Below are 19,530 nucleotides of genomic sequence, written 5' to 3'. Positions count from 1 at the left end.
TAAAGGAGCAGCATGAGTGATGGGGTTTCCCACTAGACCGCTTGCTGCTGGGTGTGTCCAGCGTTGGGTCATGTGCCCATGTGTGTGGTGGGGACAGGCAAGCAGCCCACCGCCTGTGGGGCACGCGGGTGCCTCTGTCTTGACCGCAGGGCTGAAGGTGTTTGCTGCCCTTCACAGCCGCTCTTGTCCTCGGATGCCTGCTTCATCACCTTGGAGTCTCTTGGTTTTTCTGAATGGAAGTGTGGTTGATTTACAACATCATGTTGGTTTCAGGGTACAGCAAGGTGATTCAGCTATATATATAGTCTTCATTGCACATGTATGTACATGGAAAACTCATTTGTGGCACACAGCAGTACATGTATGTGTCATACATGTACACAGCGCCTTTTTCTTTTCTGTGAGGTGGCCCCATGCATTGCCCTGGCATCCTGAGCTGAGGACTTCTCAGGCCCTCCTGCTGAGGATACGGGGGGCTCCCAGAGAAGGGCCCGCTCCACGAGGAGGCTGGCTGCAGCCCCCCACAGCCGCTGCACCCAGGGAGGCCAGCCCTCCGCCTGTCAGAGCTGTGGAGAGCTGACAGTGTTCTCAGCGAGAGGGCTTTGGGAGGAGAGACCTGGGGAAGAACACGAAGCAGGGGCGTTTCCCTAAGGAAAAGCAAAGTCACACGGACCTGCCAGCCCCATCGCCTGGAACCCTGCACAGAGTAAGCTCCGCCCCGCTGGCAGAGACTAGGCGGCCCACACAGCCCACACTGCCACCCTGACAGCCCGTCACACACATGTGTGTGCATATACGTGTGTGTGTGCATAGTACAGGCTTCCCTGGTGGCTGAGACATAGAGGATCCGCCTGCAATGCGGGACACCCGGGTTCGATCCCTGGGTCGGGAAGATCCCCTGGAGGAGGGCCTGGCAACCCCCTCTAGTACTCTTGCCTGGAGAATCCCATGGACAGAGGAGCCTGGAAGGCTATATAGTCCATGGGGTCACAAAGAGTCAAACACGTGTATATGTGTATACATATATACATATTCTTTTTCAGATTCTTTTCCTCTGTAGATTATTACAAGATACTGAGTCGAGTTCCCTGTGCTGTGCAGTAGGTCCTTGTTGGTTATCTGTTATATAGACGTGTGTATGTTAATCCCAAACTCCTAATTTACTAGTTTACACCCCTCCCCCAGCACCTTATATTCTTTCTTTAATGCATTTTTAGCTTTGATAGATTTTGCCAGATTGCCCTCTGGAGGGGTTGAACTCTTTAAAAAATCTTTTCCAAATTATTTTTAAAATTCCTGAGTGACACATGAATATACTCTCTTCCAAAAAAAAAGTGGAAAGATTAGCGATCCAGCAGAGTCCCTTTGGGTCATCAGGGGCGTCCACACCCGGCTCCCACCTGGGCCGTCCGCATCCCCCAGGGCTCGCTGCTGTTGGCGGTTGTTGGTTTGCCCTGCGTCTTAGTAGCTCTGTTTCTGTGCCCTGCGGGTGGAAGCCACCAACAGGAAATCAACATGACTGGAGTGCGTGTGAGCGTGTGTGCGCTTGTGTAACAGACAAGCCATATTGTACTGAACCCGTCATTCCATAATGACGCGTTTTCCTTGATGGTACGTCGTAGGGGTCTTTCCGTGATGTAGATCCCTCTCCCTCTATATTATTTGAGTTGTTTGCCATCAATTATTGTTTCAAAACTGCCTTTTGGGTGATTTGTTTAAGGGAATAAGTTAGGATTTCATTAAACGCCCCAGTGATTTTAAAAAAAAATTATATATATATAGTGCAAAATCTTGATGTGTGTATGTATTTCTCTTTTCAGATCTCAGAACGCTGATCTTCACAATGAAGGCTACATCTTGGAGTTAGATTGCTGTTCTTCCCTAGGCCACCTGACGGACCAGAAAGTCCTCCCCGAGTTCATTAAGAAGGTCAGAGCTGCAGTCGATGGGCCGTGGGATGGGTTGGCTGGGCGTTCGCCCGAGGGGACTGCGGGTGGGCCGCGCTCCACAGGCCTGCTCTAACCTGGGGCTTCGGGAGGCCTCCCGGGGGCCGCCCTTTCCCACTCAGGCCGCCCCTGACCCTGGAGCAAGGTGGCTTCCCCCTGTCCCAGGAAGCCAGACCCTGTCTTTTTAGGGCGGGAGTGGCGTTAATAGCTGGCAGGCCTGCTGGCCCCACGGCCAGGAAGCCCTTCAAATCCTCAAGGCGGTGTGAGCCCCCAGCTCCCAGCTCCCACTCACCCTGTGGGTCTTCACTGCCACGAGCCTCCTTCCGTTCCTAGAGCAAGCAGGAGTGTGCCACTGTCCAGCGACCACTGGCATACGATCATCCTGGGGAAAATTGCCTCGTTGCAGGGGGTTCATTTCCTGCCCACAAATGTGTCTGGTTTTGAACTGCTGTTTGGGCTGTATGAGGTTTCCTGCTTAATTGCAGGGTGCACTCAGTTTCAGTATGCTGACATTTATGGTGGGAGGAATGTCCTTGCCCAGACTGGGGTAAAGTTCACTGCTTAATCCTCACCTTCTCCTCCCTACCCAGTCTTCCAAGATAATTGGCAGTTCCCCATCCTGTTGAGGTGATTAGGATATGTTTGAGATACAACCAGTCAATTGTTGTTGTTCAGTCACTCAGTCATGTCTGATCTGCGACCCCATGGACTGCAGCACGCCAGGCCTCCATGTCCTTCACTATCTCCTGGAGTTCACTCAAATTCATGTCCATTGAGTCGGTGATGCCATCCAACCATCTCATCCTCTGTCGTCCCCTTCTCCTCCTGCCTTCAGTCTTTCCCAGCATCAGGGTTTTTTCCAATGAGTCAGTTCTTTGCATCATGTGGCCACAGTATTGGAGTTTCAGCTTTGGCATCAGTCCTTCCAATGAACACGCAGGACTGATCTCCTTTAGGATGGACTGGTTTGATCTCCTTGTACTCCAAGGGACTCGCAAGAGTCTTCTCCAACACCACAGTTCAATCAAAAGCATCAGTTCTTCGGCGCTCAGCCTTCTTGATGGTCTCACATCCGTACATGATTACTGGAAAAACCATATCTTTGACTAGACGGATCTTTGTCAGCAAAGTAACGTGTCTCCTTTGTGATATGCTGTCTAGGAGCAAGTATCTTTTAACTTCATGGCTGCAGTCACCATCTGCAGTGATTTTGGAGCCCTAGAAAAAAGTCTGTCATTGTTTCCCTTGTTTCCCCATCTGTTTGCCAGTTGATTGGTGAATTAGTGAATCAGTCAACAAGTGAGTTTATTAGTAAATACCTTAGGTGGTCAGCATTGGGCCAAAAATGGTACGGTGTGCTGGGATGCAGAGAACAAGATTGTCATGGTTTCTGCCCTCACGTCCTCACAACGGGGGAATCTCTTCTGAACACAAGTGATGAACCTGGGCAGGAGGGAAGCGGTGGAGACCTAGAGTGGCATGGGGTCAGGGCAGTGCGTCAGGCCGAGACGGCAGGATGAGGTCTGATGGGGCTGCAGAGGGCCGGGGCGGGGGGCGGGGGGCGGGAGCCCTCCCAGCAACTCGAGCAGCTCGTGTGAGGGACAGAGCAGGATGAAAGGAAGATCAGGGCCTCCTGCAAGAAAGGGGCAGTAAGAGGTGGGAGGACAGGCTAGGACTCAGCTGTGAAGGCAGCAGGAGTCATGGAGAGTTCTGCAGAAGAGTGGGTGGTTCCTTTACACAGCCCGTAACTCTGGGTTTTTTACTGGGGGGAGAGGGGGGTCACTCCCTGCCTCCCTCCCTTCAACCTTGTTGAGTGTTCAGGCTCTACAAGCACCCAGGGAATCATCACTCAGATGTGGTGGGAGCCAAGACCTGCAGCCCAGGAATCAGGTGACCTCTTTGGTCAGACATTTGGGTAATTTTACTCGGACAGTGGAAGATTCCTTCTGCTCTGCTTAGAATTCAGATCATTACTTAAGAAATGGGAGGAAAAGCGGTTTTTGTTCACACGTGCGTAAGCCTGAGAACACGGGTGCTTTCGACACTCTGGGAGATGTCCGTGTTAATAGAGCCACCTCCTTTGGATTTGCTGTGAATGACCTGTCCTCATAAGCTTGGCGGGGAACTTCTAGAGGTGGGATTTCCCCATGATCTGAGTCCTGGGGAAGAACGGTTGTGGAAATGGTTTTGTAATGAGGATTCAGATGCTTAGAATATTTGAGGGCAAGTTGGTACGATGGGGCATAGATTCTGGCCGTACCATCCAACAGGCTCTTTTAAAAACGCGTGATTTGGCACTTCTGTCTTAACCCAACCAGACCCTTGCAGGACGGACCCTCTGCCTCGTAGCCATACAGGTCCTGAGCATCCTGGTGGGCGGACGCCCAGATGCTATGTGTCTGCAGTTCCTGCAGGTGGGCGTCTGTCCAACAGGATAGAACCTCAGAGTTACGATTGATATGCCCCAAAAGACGTCAGCTACTCGTGGATTTTTACTTTCGTTCCACCATTCTTTCCCCCGTGACTGACTGTGTGTGGGGAAGAGTATCTCCTGGTTTGTTCAGTATTTGGTTACATCAGTCATTGACTCCTGCTCCTTTTGTGTTTGTATAAGAATTCTTTTATTAGCATTTAAATTTTTTAATTTTTTTAATGAAATATAGTTGATTTGCCATATCATGTTAGTTTCAGGTATACGGCGCAGTGATTCAGTTATACATATATAGACACATGTATACTGCTGCTGCTGCTAAGTCGCTTCAGTCGTGTCCGACTTTGTGTGACCCCATAGATGTCAGCCCACCTGGCTCTGCTGCCCCTGGAATTCTCCAGGCAAGAACACTGGAGTGGGTTGCCATTTCCTTCTCCAATGCATGAAAGTGAAAAAGTGAAAGTGAAGTTGCTCAGTCGAGTCCGACTCTTAGTGACCCCATGGACTGCAGCCCACCAGGCTCCTCCGTCCATGGGATTTTCCAGGCAAGAGTACTGGAGTGGGGTGCCATTGCCTTCTCCGAGACACATGTATATGTATGTATATATTATTTTTCAGATTCTTTAACTTTATAGGTTATTACAAAATATTCAATATAGTTCCCTGTGCTATACAGTAGAGCTTTATTGTTTATGTATTTTATATATAGTAACCTGTGTATGTTAATCCCAAAGTCCTAATTTATCCCTCCCCGTCTCCCCCCCTTTCCCCTTTGGTAGCCAAAGTTTGTTTTCTGTATCTGAGGGTCTGTTTCTGTGTTGGAGATGAGTTCGTCTGTATCTTTTTGTAGATTCCACGTATAGTGACATCGTATGATGTTTGTCTTTCTGTCTGTCTGGCTGACTTCACTTCGTGTGACCATCTCCATAGCCTTCTGTTTTTAACATTTTGCAAATGATACACTTCTGAAGCCCACCGTGCCATCATGCCCCTGCCTCACCATAAACACGCCCGGGTTCGGGCAGGCTGGACAGTCCTGCACGCGGGAAGCATGTGGTTTCTGGCCTGTAACCGGTCTCCAGCTTGTCCCGGGGTCTCTCACCCTGTATCTCGACGGAGACGCAGTTTGGGGTCGCGGTCAGCAGAGTGGGGGAAGCCCCCAGCCCACCCTGGATTGCCCAGGTGTGGAGGTGGCCTCGCCGTGTGAGCCTGCCCCGTCTGTGGCTGGGGGCTCCCCCGGGAGGATCTGGCCCGTCTTGCTCTCAGTAGCAGGTGCGGCTCTGGTTTTCAGGCCTGTGACCATGACCACCAGGAGGAGCAGGACAAGACGATGGGACTGGGCCCCTCCCTCTGCTCCTGTTTCGTGTTGTTGGATGTGATTTCTGGGGAAAACACCGCCTCTGGTGCAGCAGGGAGAGGCCGTGGGGGCTCTCTGCGGGGCCAGCAGCTGTTCATCCGATGGCAGGATTTCACATGGGCGTACAACTGGTCTGTCATCACACGGGAGGACGGCCACAGGAGTTCCCCGGGAAGAAAGATAGTAAAAAAGAATTGTGTATTTTCCGTAAATATTTGATGAATGGCTTGGTCCCTACACACACACACGCATGGTGAAGACACTTGTTAATTGCCATTCACTCAGGCCAAGATGAAGCTGTGTCTCTGGCGGCTACTGCCTACAGCCGTTCCTTTTTATCTGGGTCATTATTTTGTGTGAAATAATGGCTCCTGTTCTTATGACAAGTAGATCCATCTTGCTATGAGACGGTAATTAACTCATTTTGTCGCCGTGCCATCGTACAGGAGAAGCTCATCTCCTCTGCACAGAATTAAACTCAAAGCTACTCGAATTTTTTCCTTAAGAACAATGCCTCAGTATTTTTTTTTTTTTCTGCCAAATGTTGTAAATGAGCAGCATCTTTGGATAGAGGACATAGATAGAGGGAGGTGAAGGACATCTCATTATTTTCCACAATTAGGGAAAATAAAGCCATTTGTACCTGTGTCATGTAAAATGAGCTGAAGGTGCCAGGATTCACAGCCCCGCCTCATCACGATTTTGCACAGGGGGTGAAGCAAGTGGGTGTAGAGACGATGCTTTTCCTTTCCGTGTGGCCCAGTGGTGTTCTGGGCACTCTGATCGAATTAAATCTGGGCTCCTGCGTTGTGTTTTTCCCCTCGTATCCCACTGTGCCCCATGCAGCCGGCCCCGGATGTGAATTATTTATTATGGACTGCAGAACATTTAAGATGCAGATTTATGGGCAGACTTGGAGAAAATGTGTTTTCCAAACCCTAGAACCAAGGAGCTGCGGAGCTGGGAGAGCGTCAGCGCTTGCTCCTTGCTGTGAAACAAGGATTCAGCTGGCCAAGTCCTCCTGGAGCCTGTTCTGTGTGGCGGGCGGGTCTGCGGGACCCTTCAGGGATGCCCTGTCCTTGAGTTCCCCGAAGACTGTAGAGCAGGTGGGGTGATGTAGAATGAGGCGCCTACGCGTTCATCTTCAGAGGGCTTTACGTTCTTCGGAGCTTCCTGGGAACATGCCTGGGTGTTTGGAAAGCACTTGAAACGTTGCAGAATCGTGCACAGTTTCTAGCTTGGGTTGCACGGTATTTGCGTCCCAGGGGCCACACTGGCAGGCATGCCTCCTTTATAGATGGAGCTCGAGAGGGCGGGGGCTTCGTCTCAGGCTGGGACTGCAGAGTGATGAGCCCAGCTGCCCTTCCGTGGTGGGAGGGGATGTGGGGCTCCAGCCGGCGGCCTGGGGGCTGGGGAATGACGGCTTTGAGCGGTGAGTGAGGGATGCTCGCAGAGGGGAGCGGCCAGGTGGACAGTGCTGTTGCGGGTGTAGACGGAGGTGTGGCAGGAAGGCTCGAGGCTGAAAATGGGCCGCGACCGGCCTGGCTGAAGTGTAGGATGGACAGGGGATGGAAGAAGCCTGTTCTGTGTGCGGTTCTTCTGGTTACGGGGAAGGGACCCTGCTCACCGCTCAGTGGGGAGTGGGGCGGGGAGGGGGGTCCTTACTCTGAAGGTGCAGGAAGTGGCCTGGAGCCTCGGGCCCAGGAGCAGGGACTCCCTTGGGGCAGGAATAAGGGGGGAAGAGATGAGACGGTCTCTGTGTTCCATGCTGCTGGCGTCTGCCTATGCGTCTGTAGGTTGATTGAGTTTTACCTGAGACTTGACTTTGCAGAGGGAAGCCCCCAGATGCAGACCCTCTGCTGAGGGGCTGTGACAAGCACTATGCTCTCAGCCCCCCTCTCACCCTTCTGAAGGCCTGTCCCCATATTATGGGTGAATAAACTAAAGCACGGTTTGCTCGGAGTTACCCCGAAAAGGAGGAGTGGGTTGGGACTCTGGTACCGGGGCCGCCCCGAGCCCTGCTGCCGCCCCTGGGGAGCCCTCGGGGCCCCAGAGGATGCTGTCTGAGCCCCAAGGTGGGTGGACTTGGAGGCAGCTGGGTGTCTCTGTGTCTGGTACGTGGGGAAAGACTTTGGAGCAACTTGAGGGTGTCTCCTCAGGGGAGGCTGGGGCTCTGACTTTCTCCCTGGGGGAGAAAGTCTCACCCCCGCCCTGGTCCCTCTGGATGTCAGGGCCTCACCCCCAGGCCTAGGTTCAGCCTCTCTTTCCCAGATTCACTCCGTTTACAATGAAGCTGCAGGATCTAGTGATCGATCCTTAGAACAGGGTGTTGGCTCTCACTGGACCACGGAGCCTTTAGAACGTCGACACGGGAGGAAGGGAGGCGGGCCCCTGCCGGGTACTGGGGGGTGCAACATGAGGTCAGAAACCAGGGAGTGGGGGCACCTCAGATTAGATACCAGGGGGTGGGGGCACCTCGGGGTCAGATACCGGGGTGGGGGGCACCTCAGGTCAGATACCAGGGAGTGGGGGGCACCTCAGGTCAGACACCAGGGAGAGGGGCACCTCAGGTCAGACACCAGGGAGTGGGGGGCACCTCAGGTCAGACACCAGGGAGTGGGGGTAACTCGGGGTCAGATACCAGAGAGGGGGGCACCTCAGGTCAGATACCAGGGAGTGGGGGGCACCTCAGGTCAGACACCAGGGAGTGGGGGCACCTCAGGTTAGATACCAGGGAGTGGGGGCACCTCAGGTCAGATACCAGGGAGTGGGAGGCACCTCAGGTCAGATACCAGAGAGGGGGGGCACCTCAGGTTAGATACCAAGGAGTGGGGGCACCTCGGGGTCAGATACCAGGGAGTGGGGGCACCTCAGGTCAGATACCAGGGAGTGGGGGGCACCTTAGGGTCAGATACTGGGGTGGGGGGCACCTCAGTTCAGATACCAGGGAGTGGGGGCACCTTGGGGTCAGATACCGGGGTGGGGGGCACCTCAGGTCAGATACGAGGGAGTGGGGGCACCTCAGATCAGATACCAGGGAGTGGGGGGCACCTCAGGTCAGATACCAGGGAGTGGGGGCACCTCGGGGTCAGATACCAGGGAGTGGGGGCACCTCGGGGTCAGATACCAGGGAGTGGGGGGCACCTCAGGTCAGATACCAGGGAGTGGGGGCACCTCGGGGTCAGATACCAGGGAGTGGGGGGCACCTTAGGTCAGATACCAGGGAGTGGGGGGTGCCGGGAGCCGGCATATTGCATATTGAGTGCATATAGCATATTGCATATTGAGTGCAGCACTTTCCACAGCATCATCTTTCAGGATCTGGAATAACTCAACTAGAATTCTATCACTGCCGGGAGCCAGCCTGAGGAACTCCGCCCATGACAAAGGTCATGAGGAAGGAGGCTCGGCATACGCAAAGGCGGGATCGAGCCTCAGGAGTCCCCCTGGAAATTCTCGAGCATCTACCCCCCAAACCAGAGTCTGCCTACTTTCTGCTTTGTGCTTTCACCTACACCTCTGACTTTACGGGGGCTGTCCCCCACTACCTCCCTCTGAAAAAAGAGTTAGCTTACAGCTCCAGTTAATAATTCCTGAGTGTGACAGTGTTTAACCTACAAACTCCTTTGGAAATCCTCTAGCCTGCCCGAATAGGTTTTTCCGGCCACATGTGATTGTTCAGAGCCTCCCAACTGTGAGAGGCAGGAGGTGTTCTAACTGTCTAAACACAGATTCCTTTGAGTAGTTAAAAGATTGATTAGAAATTGTATTGGTGAAGGGTTTTTCACTTATTGGGCCAATGTTTGCTGCTAAGTCTCCATACTCCTTACCTACTGTGTCCTTGGCAGTGTACTGATTGATATAATGGGTGTATAGAAATGTAAGTAGTAGCCTCAATGTTTGTAACGTTGGACCCTTGAGTTAATTCTTTTCTTGATTGAGCCCATCTCACCTTTGCCCTATAGGAATGCAGCTTTGTCCAGTGCTTTTTTGGAGGCTGGTGCCTGACTTTGGAATAATCACCTTTAGAGAAAAAGAAGTTTCTTAAAATGTTAACAGGCCTCCGGGCCAGAAGATGATGTCAATCACCTGAACTTTTGCATATGATAAGTTTGAAAGCCTGGCTTCGATTAGAACCAGGAACTGCTGTCCTTGCATGACTCCACCCCTTCCCCCATTATCCTCTATGCACAACTTAAGGTATAAAAACTACTTTGGAAAATAAAGTGCGGGCCTTGTTCACCGAAACTTGGTCTCCCCATGTCGCTCTCTCTCTCAAATTCTGGCTGAGTCTCCATCTGGAGCGCGGAACCCGCCATACTTGCTAATTATGCCTGGGCTTCTAAGATCCGACCGGGGAGGCCTCAGTGTCTCCTCTCCTTAGGGAGAATGGAAGGACGCCTGCGGCCTACGTAAGTGGTGCAAACTTCTTGTCTTGAAATTTTATTGGTCTCCCGCGTAAACCAAGCTACTCAGCCTCTTTTCTCCACTGAATTTTCCTACTGAAATATCCTCATTCTATTACTCTTTACATCTCTAATTAATATCTAATTGAAGCTATTGTATCCTGATCCTCGCCGATGCCGTCCCCGCTTCGAATACCCTGGATCAGCTGGGGCTGGACCCTGGCAGGGGGGCACCTTGGGTCAGACACCAGGGAGCGGGGGGCACCTCGGGTCAGATACCAGGAAGAGGGGGGCACCTCGGGGTCAGAAACTGGGGGCCTGGATTAAACTGCATGCGTTGTCCTTTGGCTGTCGTGCTGCTTCCGTCTTGTTCTAGAGAAGTCGACAGACGCTTCAGATCTCTGCGGTTTGACCATGAAACTCCGCCCGTGGTATCTAAGTGACTCACCGTTTCTTGTGACTGGTTGTTGAGTATTCCAGGCTTCATTTCTCCAAGTGCTGCGCGGGGTCTCGTTTTCAAGATGCTGACCCAGAGTGAAAGGGAAATTATATTGAAAAGCTTCCGTTTCATCACTGTTCCCCCACCTGCTGTGAAACCTAGGGAATCATGATGTTTTTCGCAGGCTGCCTTGGCAGGACGACAGGGGTGTGTGGTTCTAGCCTCGAGGGTGCCCTCGGCGTGGAGGGAGGCTGGCCAGGGTGGAGAAGGGGCTGGGGCTGGGGTGTCCTGTTCGCCGTTTTGTCTCCATAAATCAGTGCATATTTGTCGAGCGATTGAACAAACGGGAAGCGGGAAGCAGAGCTGTGTCATTGAGACTCTGTTGTAGAAGGGGTGGAGGCCAACGTGACGCTTGGTGACTGGTGAGGTGTCGGGGAGGTCTTCCATGAGGATGAGGACCACGCGGCCCCGAGGAGCCGTTCGGGACAAGAGGCAATGAGGTTGGCGATGGGCGTGTGGTCACTGAGGGGCCTGGGAGCCAGGGACCCTTGTGGGAATGTTCCAGAAGGCAGCTGGAGCTAGGGAAAAGGCGGCAAACAGGGATGTGGTCGACAGAGGGCAGGTGAGTCGGCAGGGAAGTGGTTTGGGGGGGTCATCCTGGGGGGCACGTGCCCACCTCCCATGGGCAGGCACCATGCCACCTCAGTGCACGGCTGCCTCGTGGAAGAGACAGCCAGGATCTCCTGAGGTTTCCTGCGGCATGGCTGGATGGTGGGTTGGCTTTGTTTTAGAGACGTGGGTGAGGCTTTTGGTTTTCTGATCGGGGAGTCTCTTGGTTTCTCCATGTGAGGAGGTAGGTCCTCAGAGAACTACAGGATCCTAGCCCAGGATGGCTCAGGTCCCCTGTGGTGGAGGGCTGGGTTTTCTTTGTGTTCAGTTTTTTCCAGTCTGTTGAGGAGCAGCACCTCTGTGAGACGCGGTGACGCGCAGCGGCGGCGGCGGCGATGAGCTGGAGAAGAGTCTTGATGCTCCCTCTTGTTTCCTGTTCGCGTCTCGTCCCAGGCTGGTAGCAGACAGTTGTGCTGTGCGAGTTCACTCGTCTCTGCAGAGTAAAGAGGGGAGAGCTCCAGGGAGGAGCCAGAGAAGGAGGGAGAAGAACTTCTAACAGAAGCAGGGCAGAAAGGGAAGAGATCGGGGGCACGGCAGCAGCAGGACAGGGGTCCCGTTGGAACTCATTCTGGGGGCTGGCCCACGGGCTTCGGCCACAGGATGCCACTCATAAATCGTACAGGAGCAGTTTTAAGTGTGTAGCTCGCAGAGGCCCCTCTGCCGTGGGTTTATGAGTAAGTTTAGAGGACCTCCCTGGCGGTCCAGTGGTTAAGACGCTTCACTTCCAATGCAGGGGGTGCAGGTTCAATCCCTAGTCAGGGAGCAAGGATCCCACTTCCTGAGGGGTGTGGCCAAAAAATAAATACATAAAAATAAAATAACACTCCCTCCCCACCACCACCAAAAAGGGGGCTTCCCTGGTGGCTCAGATGGTAAAGAATCTACCTGCAATGTGGGAGACCTAGGTTCAATCCCTGAGTCAGGAAGATCCACTGGAGGAGGGCATGGCAACCCACTCCAGTATACTTGCCTGGAGGATCCCATGGACAGAGGGGCCTGGAAGGCTACAGTCCACGGGGTTGCAAAGAGTCAGACACAACTGAGCGACTAAGCACACCACCAAAAAGAGTAACTTTAGAAAGAGAGAAAGAGTGATTAAGATAGGGTCCAGGTCTAAGACATTCTTGTTAGGTTGTTTTTAATAGGCGGTTTGAGCATCTGTAAAAGCTGGAAGGTACTGGTAGAGAAAAGTTGGTGAAGTCAGAGGCGATAAAGGGAAGGAAGGTCGGAGGAGGGCTGAGCTGCACACAGGGCACTGGACACCCTACCTCTTGAGGCTGGGGGGTTGGTGGGAGGGCGTCCCAGGCTGGGAGGCTCACGGTGGAGGGAGTATTGCAGGAGCCTGGAGGCCTGTTTGCTTGTGAAGTTCCTCTCCTGCTGTATTCACTGGCCTGAGAGCTCGCTATTCTGAACAGCAGGAGGTCAGTAAGAAGGGCCGCTTGTCTTGATCCCTCCCCCCGGCATGAGACCAACTCCTGCGCTTCATTTTTGCTCTGTTCCGAGACCTGGGGTTCCTTCCTGTTTCTGTGACCAGACCTTTGAAGTGGTGTCCGGGGAGGCTTTTGTGAGCCAGTCCTGGTCACAGGAGGCTTACAGCGTGGCGGGGAGCGGATCGTCACATGATAGGGGTCACATCGCAGAGGGTCGTGCCCGGGAGTAGAGCCTGGCACGGGTGGGTGGGAGGAGGGGCTGTGCGCCAAGCAGCATGTTTGCCCTGAGCTCCGAGGGGTGAAGGGGTGAGCACAGCAGACACCCAGACACCGTGAGCACTGGAAGAGCTTGGGGTGCGGCCAAGGGGGCGTGACTGCTTAGCGGAGCATGAAGGAGGCCACCGTGACTGGACTGCGGAGCTTGGAGGTGTGGCTGGGGCATTAGGACTCAGGTGAGTGGGACCCGCAGGCCAGGCTCGGGATTGGGGGCTTTTTCCCAAACACAGGGCAGAGCCACTGGGGGCTTAAAGGAGGAGCTGAAGCACAATACCAAACTTATGTTTAATTTGCGTTTTGGACACTTGTGGCTGAGCTGGAAAAGAATCTTCCTGCAATGCGGGAGACCTGGGTTCGATCCCTGGGTTGGGAAGATCCCCCTGGAGAAGGGAAAGGCAGTAATCTGGCCTGGAGAATTCCATGGATTGTATAGTCCATGGGGTGGCAAAGAGTTGGACACGACTAAGCGACCTTCACTTTCACTTTACCTTTCGAAAAGATCAGAATGGTTGCGAGGTGGAGACTGGATTGGGGGCCAGGGTGGGCTTGGTGAGGACCCTGCTGGAATGTGTCTGTGTAGGTGGTTAGGTTGTAGCTTAGCTTACAGTCGCAACAGCATCAGGGTAGAGATGTGGATGGATTGAAGGACTGCGGAGCCAGGGGGATCACCCGGGCTGCTTACGGTTGGATGACGGCGTGGTCGGGAGTGGACAGGCTGGTTTAGCTTGTGCTGCTGAAGAAATGGGGGGCCTGTGCTGAGATTAGAAAGTCTGGGCGACAGGCCGTGGTTTCTGTGGTCCAGGAGCTCAAGGCAGGGGTCTGGGCTGGAGACACCGTCTGGCAAATGGCGAGTGATGCTGTGGTCATGATGAGATCACTTAGGGAGGAGGAAGGGGGTGAAGGAGGAGGACTTCCACCTGAGCCCTGAAGAATTCCAGCATCCGCTGCTGTGCAGAGAAAGGAGGCAGAAAGTGAGTGCTGGAGAGGTCCTAGGGAAGCTGGGGAGTGTGGGTGATGGAGGCCAGGGTGAGTCAGCAGACTGCCTACTTGGTGCCTCTGAGGCCGAAAGGCAGAAATAGCCATCTGTTTCTCACAGAAGCTGATTTTGGTAGCCTTTGCTCTCCTGATACCTACTTTACAAGGCCTGATCCAAATGTCTTTGAGTTGTCATTAAACACCACAGGCCCTTTACTCGGAAGAACTCCTGTGAGTTCCTGTGTTATCCCCAGGATGGTTCTGAGATTTTTTATTTGTTTCACTTTTAAATTTAAGGGGCTCGCTCTTTCTTTCCAAAGGCTTGCTGAGTTTCCTTCATTGTTCTTCTTCATGTAATGTTTTCAACAACTGAATTTTAATATCTGATTGAGGGTTAGACCTTGACCACATAAAAAAGGCATTGAAATTTTATGTAATTTTTTATCCTTCAGAGCACATTGCACATGAAAGAAAATGATAGCAGACCTTATCACTCAATCAGAAGAAAAAATCAGCTTGTGATTTCTAAAAATGGCGTTTAGATGTGCAGAGAACAGGGTGGCCCGCGGCGGCCTCTGTGCTCAGCCTTCAGGCCTGCGCGCCTTTGTGGTCTCTGCAGGGGAATCACCAAATCCAAGGAGTCAGAGACTCTTCTAGAGGCCAGTGGAGCACACAGAGGCTGGAGGGGAAATGGGAAGTCAGCCGGAGCGAGGTGACCAGATCTGTGCCCGAGAACGCTTTGTTCCAGAGAAAAGTGAGGCCTGGACATAAGGCTGGCCTCCCAGGGGGCCCTCCACCCTCCCGTGTCGCTTTGGGCCCCTTGCGATGGCTGCTTCTCCTCCATCCCAACTTGTCAGTGGGAACGTGGAGGTGCCAGGGCTCCTGTGACTTTACCTGAGGCCAGGTGTTAGGTGGGCGGGAGGCCAGCCCAGGGGCTCCTGCAGGTGAGGCCTGGCTCCCATAACTGCCGAAATAGGTCCCAGAGAGAGTCTGCGATAGACAGGTTGGGATGACCACCAGGTCTGGGCTTCCACTGCCTCTGAACCATGCTTACAACAGACAACCATGTTCCTCTGGGCTGGGGCGGGGGGCGGGGACCAAAAACACTGAAGATCTGAGCAACTTCCTGCTGAGCCATCGCTTCTTGACGCATGCTCCTCCTGCAGCATCCATTGGAAAAAGAGGTTCTTCAGTCCAGAATGTTTGGGAAACGGGCCTGGTGTAAGCCCTCCTGAGGGTCCTGAAGCTCCTCAGGAAGAGTCAAGTCTCTGACAAGGTCCGCAGTACTTAGCTGAACTGGATATTTCTCAAAGGTCATTTAAGAACTTTACCCTTGCTTCTCTTTCTCCAAATGCCTCTTTATATCTTGGTGCATGCTGGCGAAAGTGTTCCAAGTCAAAAGGAGCTCATGGAACACTTGAAGAGCATGGATGGTCACAGGTGGTCAGCAGGCGGCAGGGGCGGTCTCCTCTCTTTTTACAGTGGCTCCTAATACTAACTGTCTCCTCTGCACAGAACTGTCCTAAGCCCCCAAGAGTTGGGTACCTGATTGTATTTTCTTGCTTCCACCAAAACAAGTCTTTCCACCTAGACTCTTGATGTTCAGTTCATTTCAGTTCAGTCACTTAGTTGTGTCCGACTCTTTGCAACTCCATGGACTGCAGCACACCAGGCCTCCCTGTCCATCACCAACTCCCGGAGTTTATCCAAACTCATGTCCATTGAGTCGGTGATGCCATCCAACCATCTCATCCTCTGTTGTCCCCTTCTCCTCCCACCTTCAACCTTTCCCAACATCAGGGTCTTTTCCAGTGAGTCAGTTCTTCACATCAGGTGGCCAAAGTATTGAAGTTTCAGCTTCAACATCAGTCCTTCCAATGAACACTCAGCACTGATTTCCTTTAGAATGGACTGGTTGGATCTCCTTGCAGTCCAAGGGACTCTCAAGAGTCTTCTCCAACAGCACAGTTCAAAAGCATCAATTCTTCAGCGCTCAGCTTTCTTTATAGTCCAACTCTCACATCCACACATGACCACTGGAAAAACCATAGCCTTGACTAGACCAACCTTTGTTGGCAAAGTAATGTTTCTGCTTTTCAATATGCTGTCTAGGTTGATCATAACTTTCCTTCCAAGGAGCAAGCGTCTTGGTGGAACTTTTTCCTAGTCCCCATCCACACCTCCAGCGGAGGGGAGATTTGAAGCTGGGCAATTAAACACTCCCCTTCTCTCGTCCCCTCCCCAAACAGACATGTGCTTGGTGCTTCGGTCACCCTTCCATTTCTTTAATAAAAAGCATAGCAACCTTCTAACACCTGATCAGCATAGACTGGGTCCTTGGGTCTGTTGACAGCTGTGGACTTGTAGACGGCGTTTGCTCTGCTGTCTGGGTTGGTCCCAGCTTATCTGACTTTGGTCTTTGGACTTTTTCTCCCCCTTTCTGCTTTCTCCCTACCCTCACCCCACCCCTCCAGACTTCTATCATAGTTGTTCATCAGATCTTCAAATATATTGGTTTTTCCAGCTTTTGATTTTCATTCTTTTATCTCTCCCTATAGTCCCTAATCAAAAGTGGCATTTTCAAATGATTATACAGGATGGATAAGCAACAAGGTCCTCCTGAACGGCACAGGGACTATACTCAGTATCCTGTGATAAACCGTGGTGGAACAGAAGATGAGCAGAATGTGTATAAAACTCAATCACTTTTCTGTGCAGCAGAAATTAACACAACATTGTAAATCAACTCTACTTCAATAACATTTTTTTAAGAAATGGCATTTTATTCCTTAGCTGTGCTGGCCAATAGAAATATCATTTGAGCCCCCTGTATCATTTGGGCTCCCTGGTGGCTCACATGGTAAAGAATCTGCCTTCAATGTGGGAAATGCAGGTTTGATCCCTGGGTCAGGAAGATCCCCCGGAGAAGGGAATGGTGCTGCTGCTGCTGCTAAGTCACTTCAGCCATGTCCGACTCTGTGTGACCCCGTGGACTGCAGCCTACCAGGCTCCTCCATCCATGGGATTTTCCAGGCAAGAGTACTGGAGTGGGTTGCCATTGCCTTCTCCGGGAGAAGGGAATAGCTACCCACTTAAGGAAATGGCAACCCATTCCGGTACTCTTGGGACAGAGAAGCCTGGTAGGCTATACGTCCTCGCGGTTGCAAAGAGTCAGACACGACTGAGCAACTTCACTTTCACTTTCCAGTATTCGAGCCTGGAGGATCCCACGGACAGAGGAGCTTGACGGGCTACAGTCCACGGGGTCGCAAAGAGTCGGACACAACTGAGCAACTTTCACTTTCGAATTTTCTAGTAGCCCTGTTAAAAGAAAGGAAAAACAAAGGTGAAATTAATTTTAGTAGTATATTTAGTTTAATCCAGTATATCCGTTATACCATGTTTTCAGCATAGTATGTTTTCAGCATGCTTTATGTTCTTAAAAAAACACAGTGTGGTGTGTATTTTACGCTTGTGTCATCTCTCAGTTTGGATGCTAAATTTTCAGCGAAGTGAAATGGCCTACAAAATAAAGTTGTGTTTAATAGAAAAGTAGTTTATATAGCTAAAGTTTTTAAATTTAAATTCATTAAAATTCAGTAAAACTAAGAATTCGGCTCCTTAGTCACAGCAGCCATGTGACCCATATTCAGAGGCTGTGTGTGGCTGCTCGGAACTGTCTGGGACAGCACGGTTTGTAGGGCTCATTTGCTTAAACAGTTTTCAGTTCTCCGTGTTTTCTAAGTTGACACATAATATTTACAGTCATGAGTCTCATCAGCCCCAAGGAGAAGGAGTGTTATTATTAGATAACTGAAGAAAATTTTGCCCATGGAAAGATCCAAAAAAATAAGTTGGGTCATTACTATATAATGTTTGAGGAATATATTTGAAATAATTAAATTTCCTTTTAGAATGTTAATTATTAATTTAGTTTTCATGCATATTTTACATTATCTAAAAATACATAAATTTGGAAATAGTACTCCCCCACCCCCGTGTTTTATGAAAGTGTTAGTCGCTCAGTTGTGTCTGAACTGGTCCATAGCTGGGATGGTCAAGAATCCACCTGCAATGCAGGAGACTTGGATATGATCCGTGGGTCAGGAAGATCCCCTGGAGAACCAAATGGCAACCCACTCCAACATTCTTGCCTGGAAAATCCCATGCACAGAGGAGCCTGGTGGGCTACAGTCCGTGGGGTTGCGAAGAGTTGGACACAACTCAGCGACTGATACTTTCTCTTTCCCCATGTTTCAGATCAGATCAGATCAGATCAGTCACTCAGTCGTGTCCGACTCTTTGCGACCCCATGAATTGCAGCACCAGGCCTCCCTGTCCATCATCAACTCCCGGAGTTCACTGAGACTCATGGCCATCGAGTCAGTGATACCATCCAGCCATCTCATCCTCTGTCGTCCCCTTCTCCTCCTGCTGCCAATCCCTCCCAGCATCAGAGTCTTTTCCAATGAGTCAGCTCTTCGCATGAGGTGGCCAAAGTACTGGAGTTTCAGCTTTAGCATCATTCCTTCCAAAGAAATCTCAGGGCTGATGTCCTTCAGAATGGACTGGTTGGATCTCCTTGCAGTCCAAGGGACTCTCAAGAGTCTTCTCCAACACCACAGTTCAAAAGCATCAATTCTTCGGCGCTCAGCCTTTTTCACAGTCCAACTCTCACATCCATACATGACCACAGGAAAAACCATAGCCTTCACTAGATGAACCTTTGTTGGCAAAGTAATGTCTCTGCTTTTGAATATGCTATCTAGGATGGTCATAACTTTCCTTCCAAGGAGTAAGCATCTTTTAATTTCATGGCTGCAATCACCATCTGCAGTGATTTTGGAGCCCAGAAAAATAAAGTCTGACATTGTGTCCACTGTTTCCCCATCTATTTCCCGTGAAGTGATGGGACCAGATGCCATGATCTTCGTTTTCTGAATGTTGAGCTTTAAGCCAACTTTTTCACTCTCCACTTTCACTTTCATCAAGAGGCTTTTGAGTTCCTCTTCACTTTCTGCCATAAAAGTGGTGTCATCTGCATATCTGAGGTTATTGAGATTTCTCCTGGCAATCTTGATTCCGGCTTGTGTTTCTTCCAGTCCAGCATTTCTCATGATGTACTGTGCATATAAGTTAAATAAACAGGGTGACAATATACAGCCTTGACGAACTCCTTTTCCTATTTGGAACCAGTCTGTTGTTCCATGTCCAGTTCTAATGCTTTCTTCCTGACCTGCATACAGATTTCTCAAGAGGCAGATCAGGTGTTCTGGTATTCCCATCTCTTTCAGAATTTTCCACAGTTTATTGTGATCCACACAGTCAAAGGCTTTGGCATAGTCAATAAAGCAGAAATAGATGTTTTTCTGGAACTCTCTTGCCTTTTCCATGATCCAGCAGATGTTGGCAATTTGATCTCTGGTTCCTCTGCCCTTTTTAAAACCAGCTGGAACATGAGGAAGTTCATGGTTCACATATTGCTGAAGCCTGGCTTGGAGAATTTTGAGCATTACTTTACTAGCGTGTGAGATGAGTGCAATTGTGCGATAGTTTGAGCATTCTTTGGCATTGTCTTTCTTTGGGATTGGAATGAAAACG

General features: G+C 51.2%; 1 protein-coding gene across 2 annotated transcripts in view; it reads left to right on the top strand.

The window, feature by feature from the left end:
- The window catches only part of RFTN1 (raftlin, lipid raft linker 1), a 210,585-nt gene that overhangs the window by 117,154 nt on the left and 73,901 nt on the right, over positions 1–19,530 (top strand). For both annotated transcript variants that reach the window (XM_025294215.3, XM_025294213.3), the window contains exon 4: positions 1,821–1,929. In XM_025294215.3, coding sequence (XP_025150000.3) covers positions 1,821–1,929 — 109 coding nt within the window. The remainder of the gene's footprint in view (positions 1–1,820; positions 1,930–19,530) is intronic.

Source organism: Bubalus bubalis, chromosome 1 (assembly GCF_019923935.1).
Source record: "Bubalus bubalis isolate 160015118507 breed Murrah chromosome 1, NDDB_SH_1, whole genome shotgun sequence".
NCBI classification, from domain to species: Eukaryota; Metazoa; Chordata; class Mammalia; order Artiodactyla; family Bovidae; genus Bubalus; species Bubalus bubalis.
The sequence above is the reverse complement of the archived record's forward strand: the minus strand, read 5'-3'. Positions and strand labels throughout refer to the sequence as shown.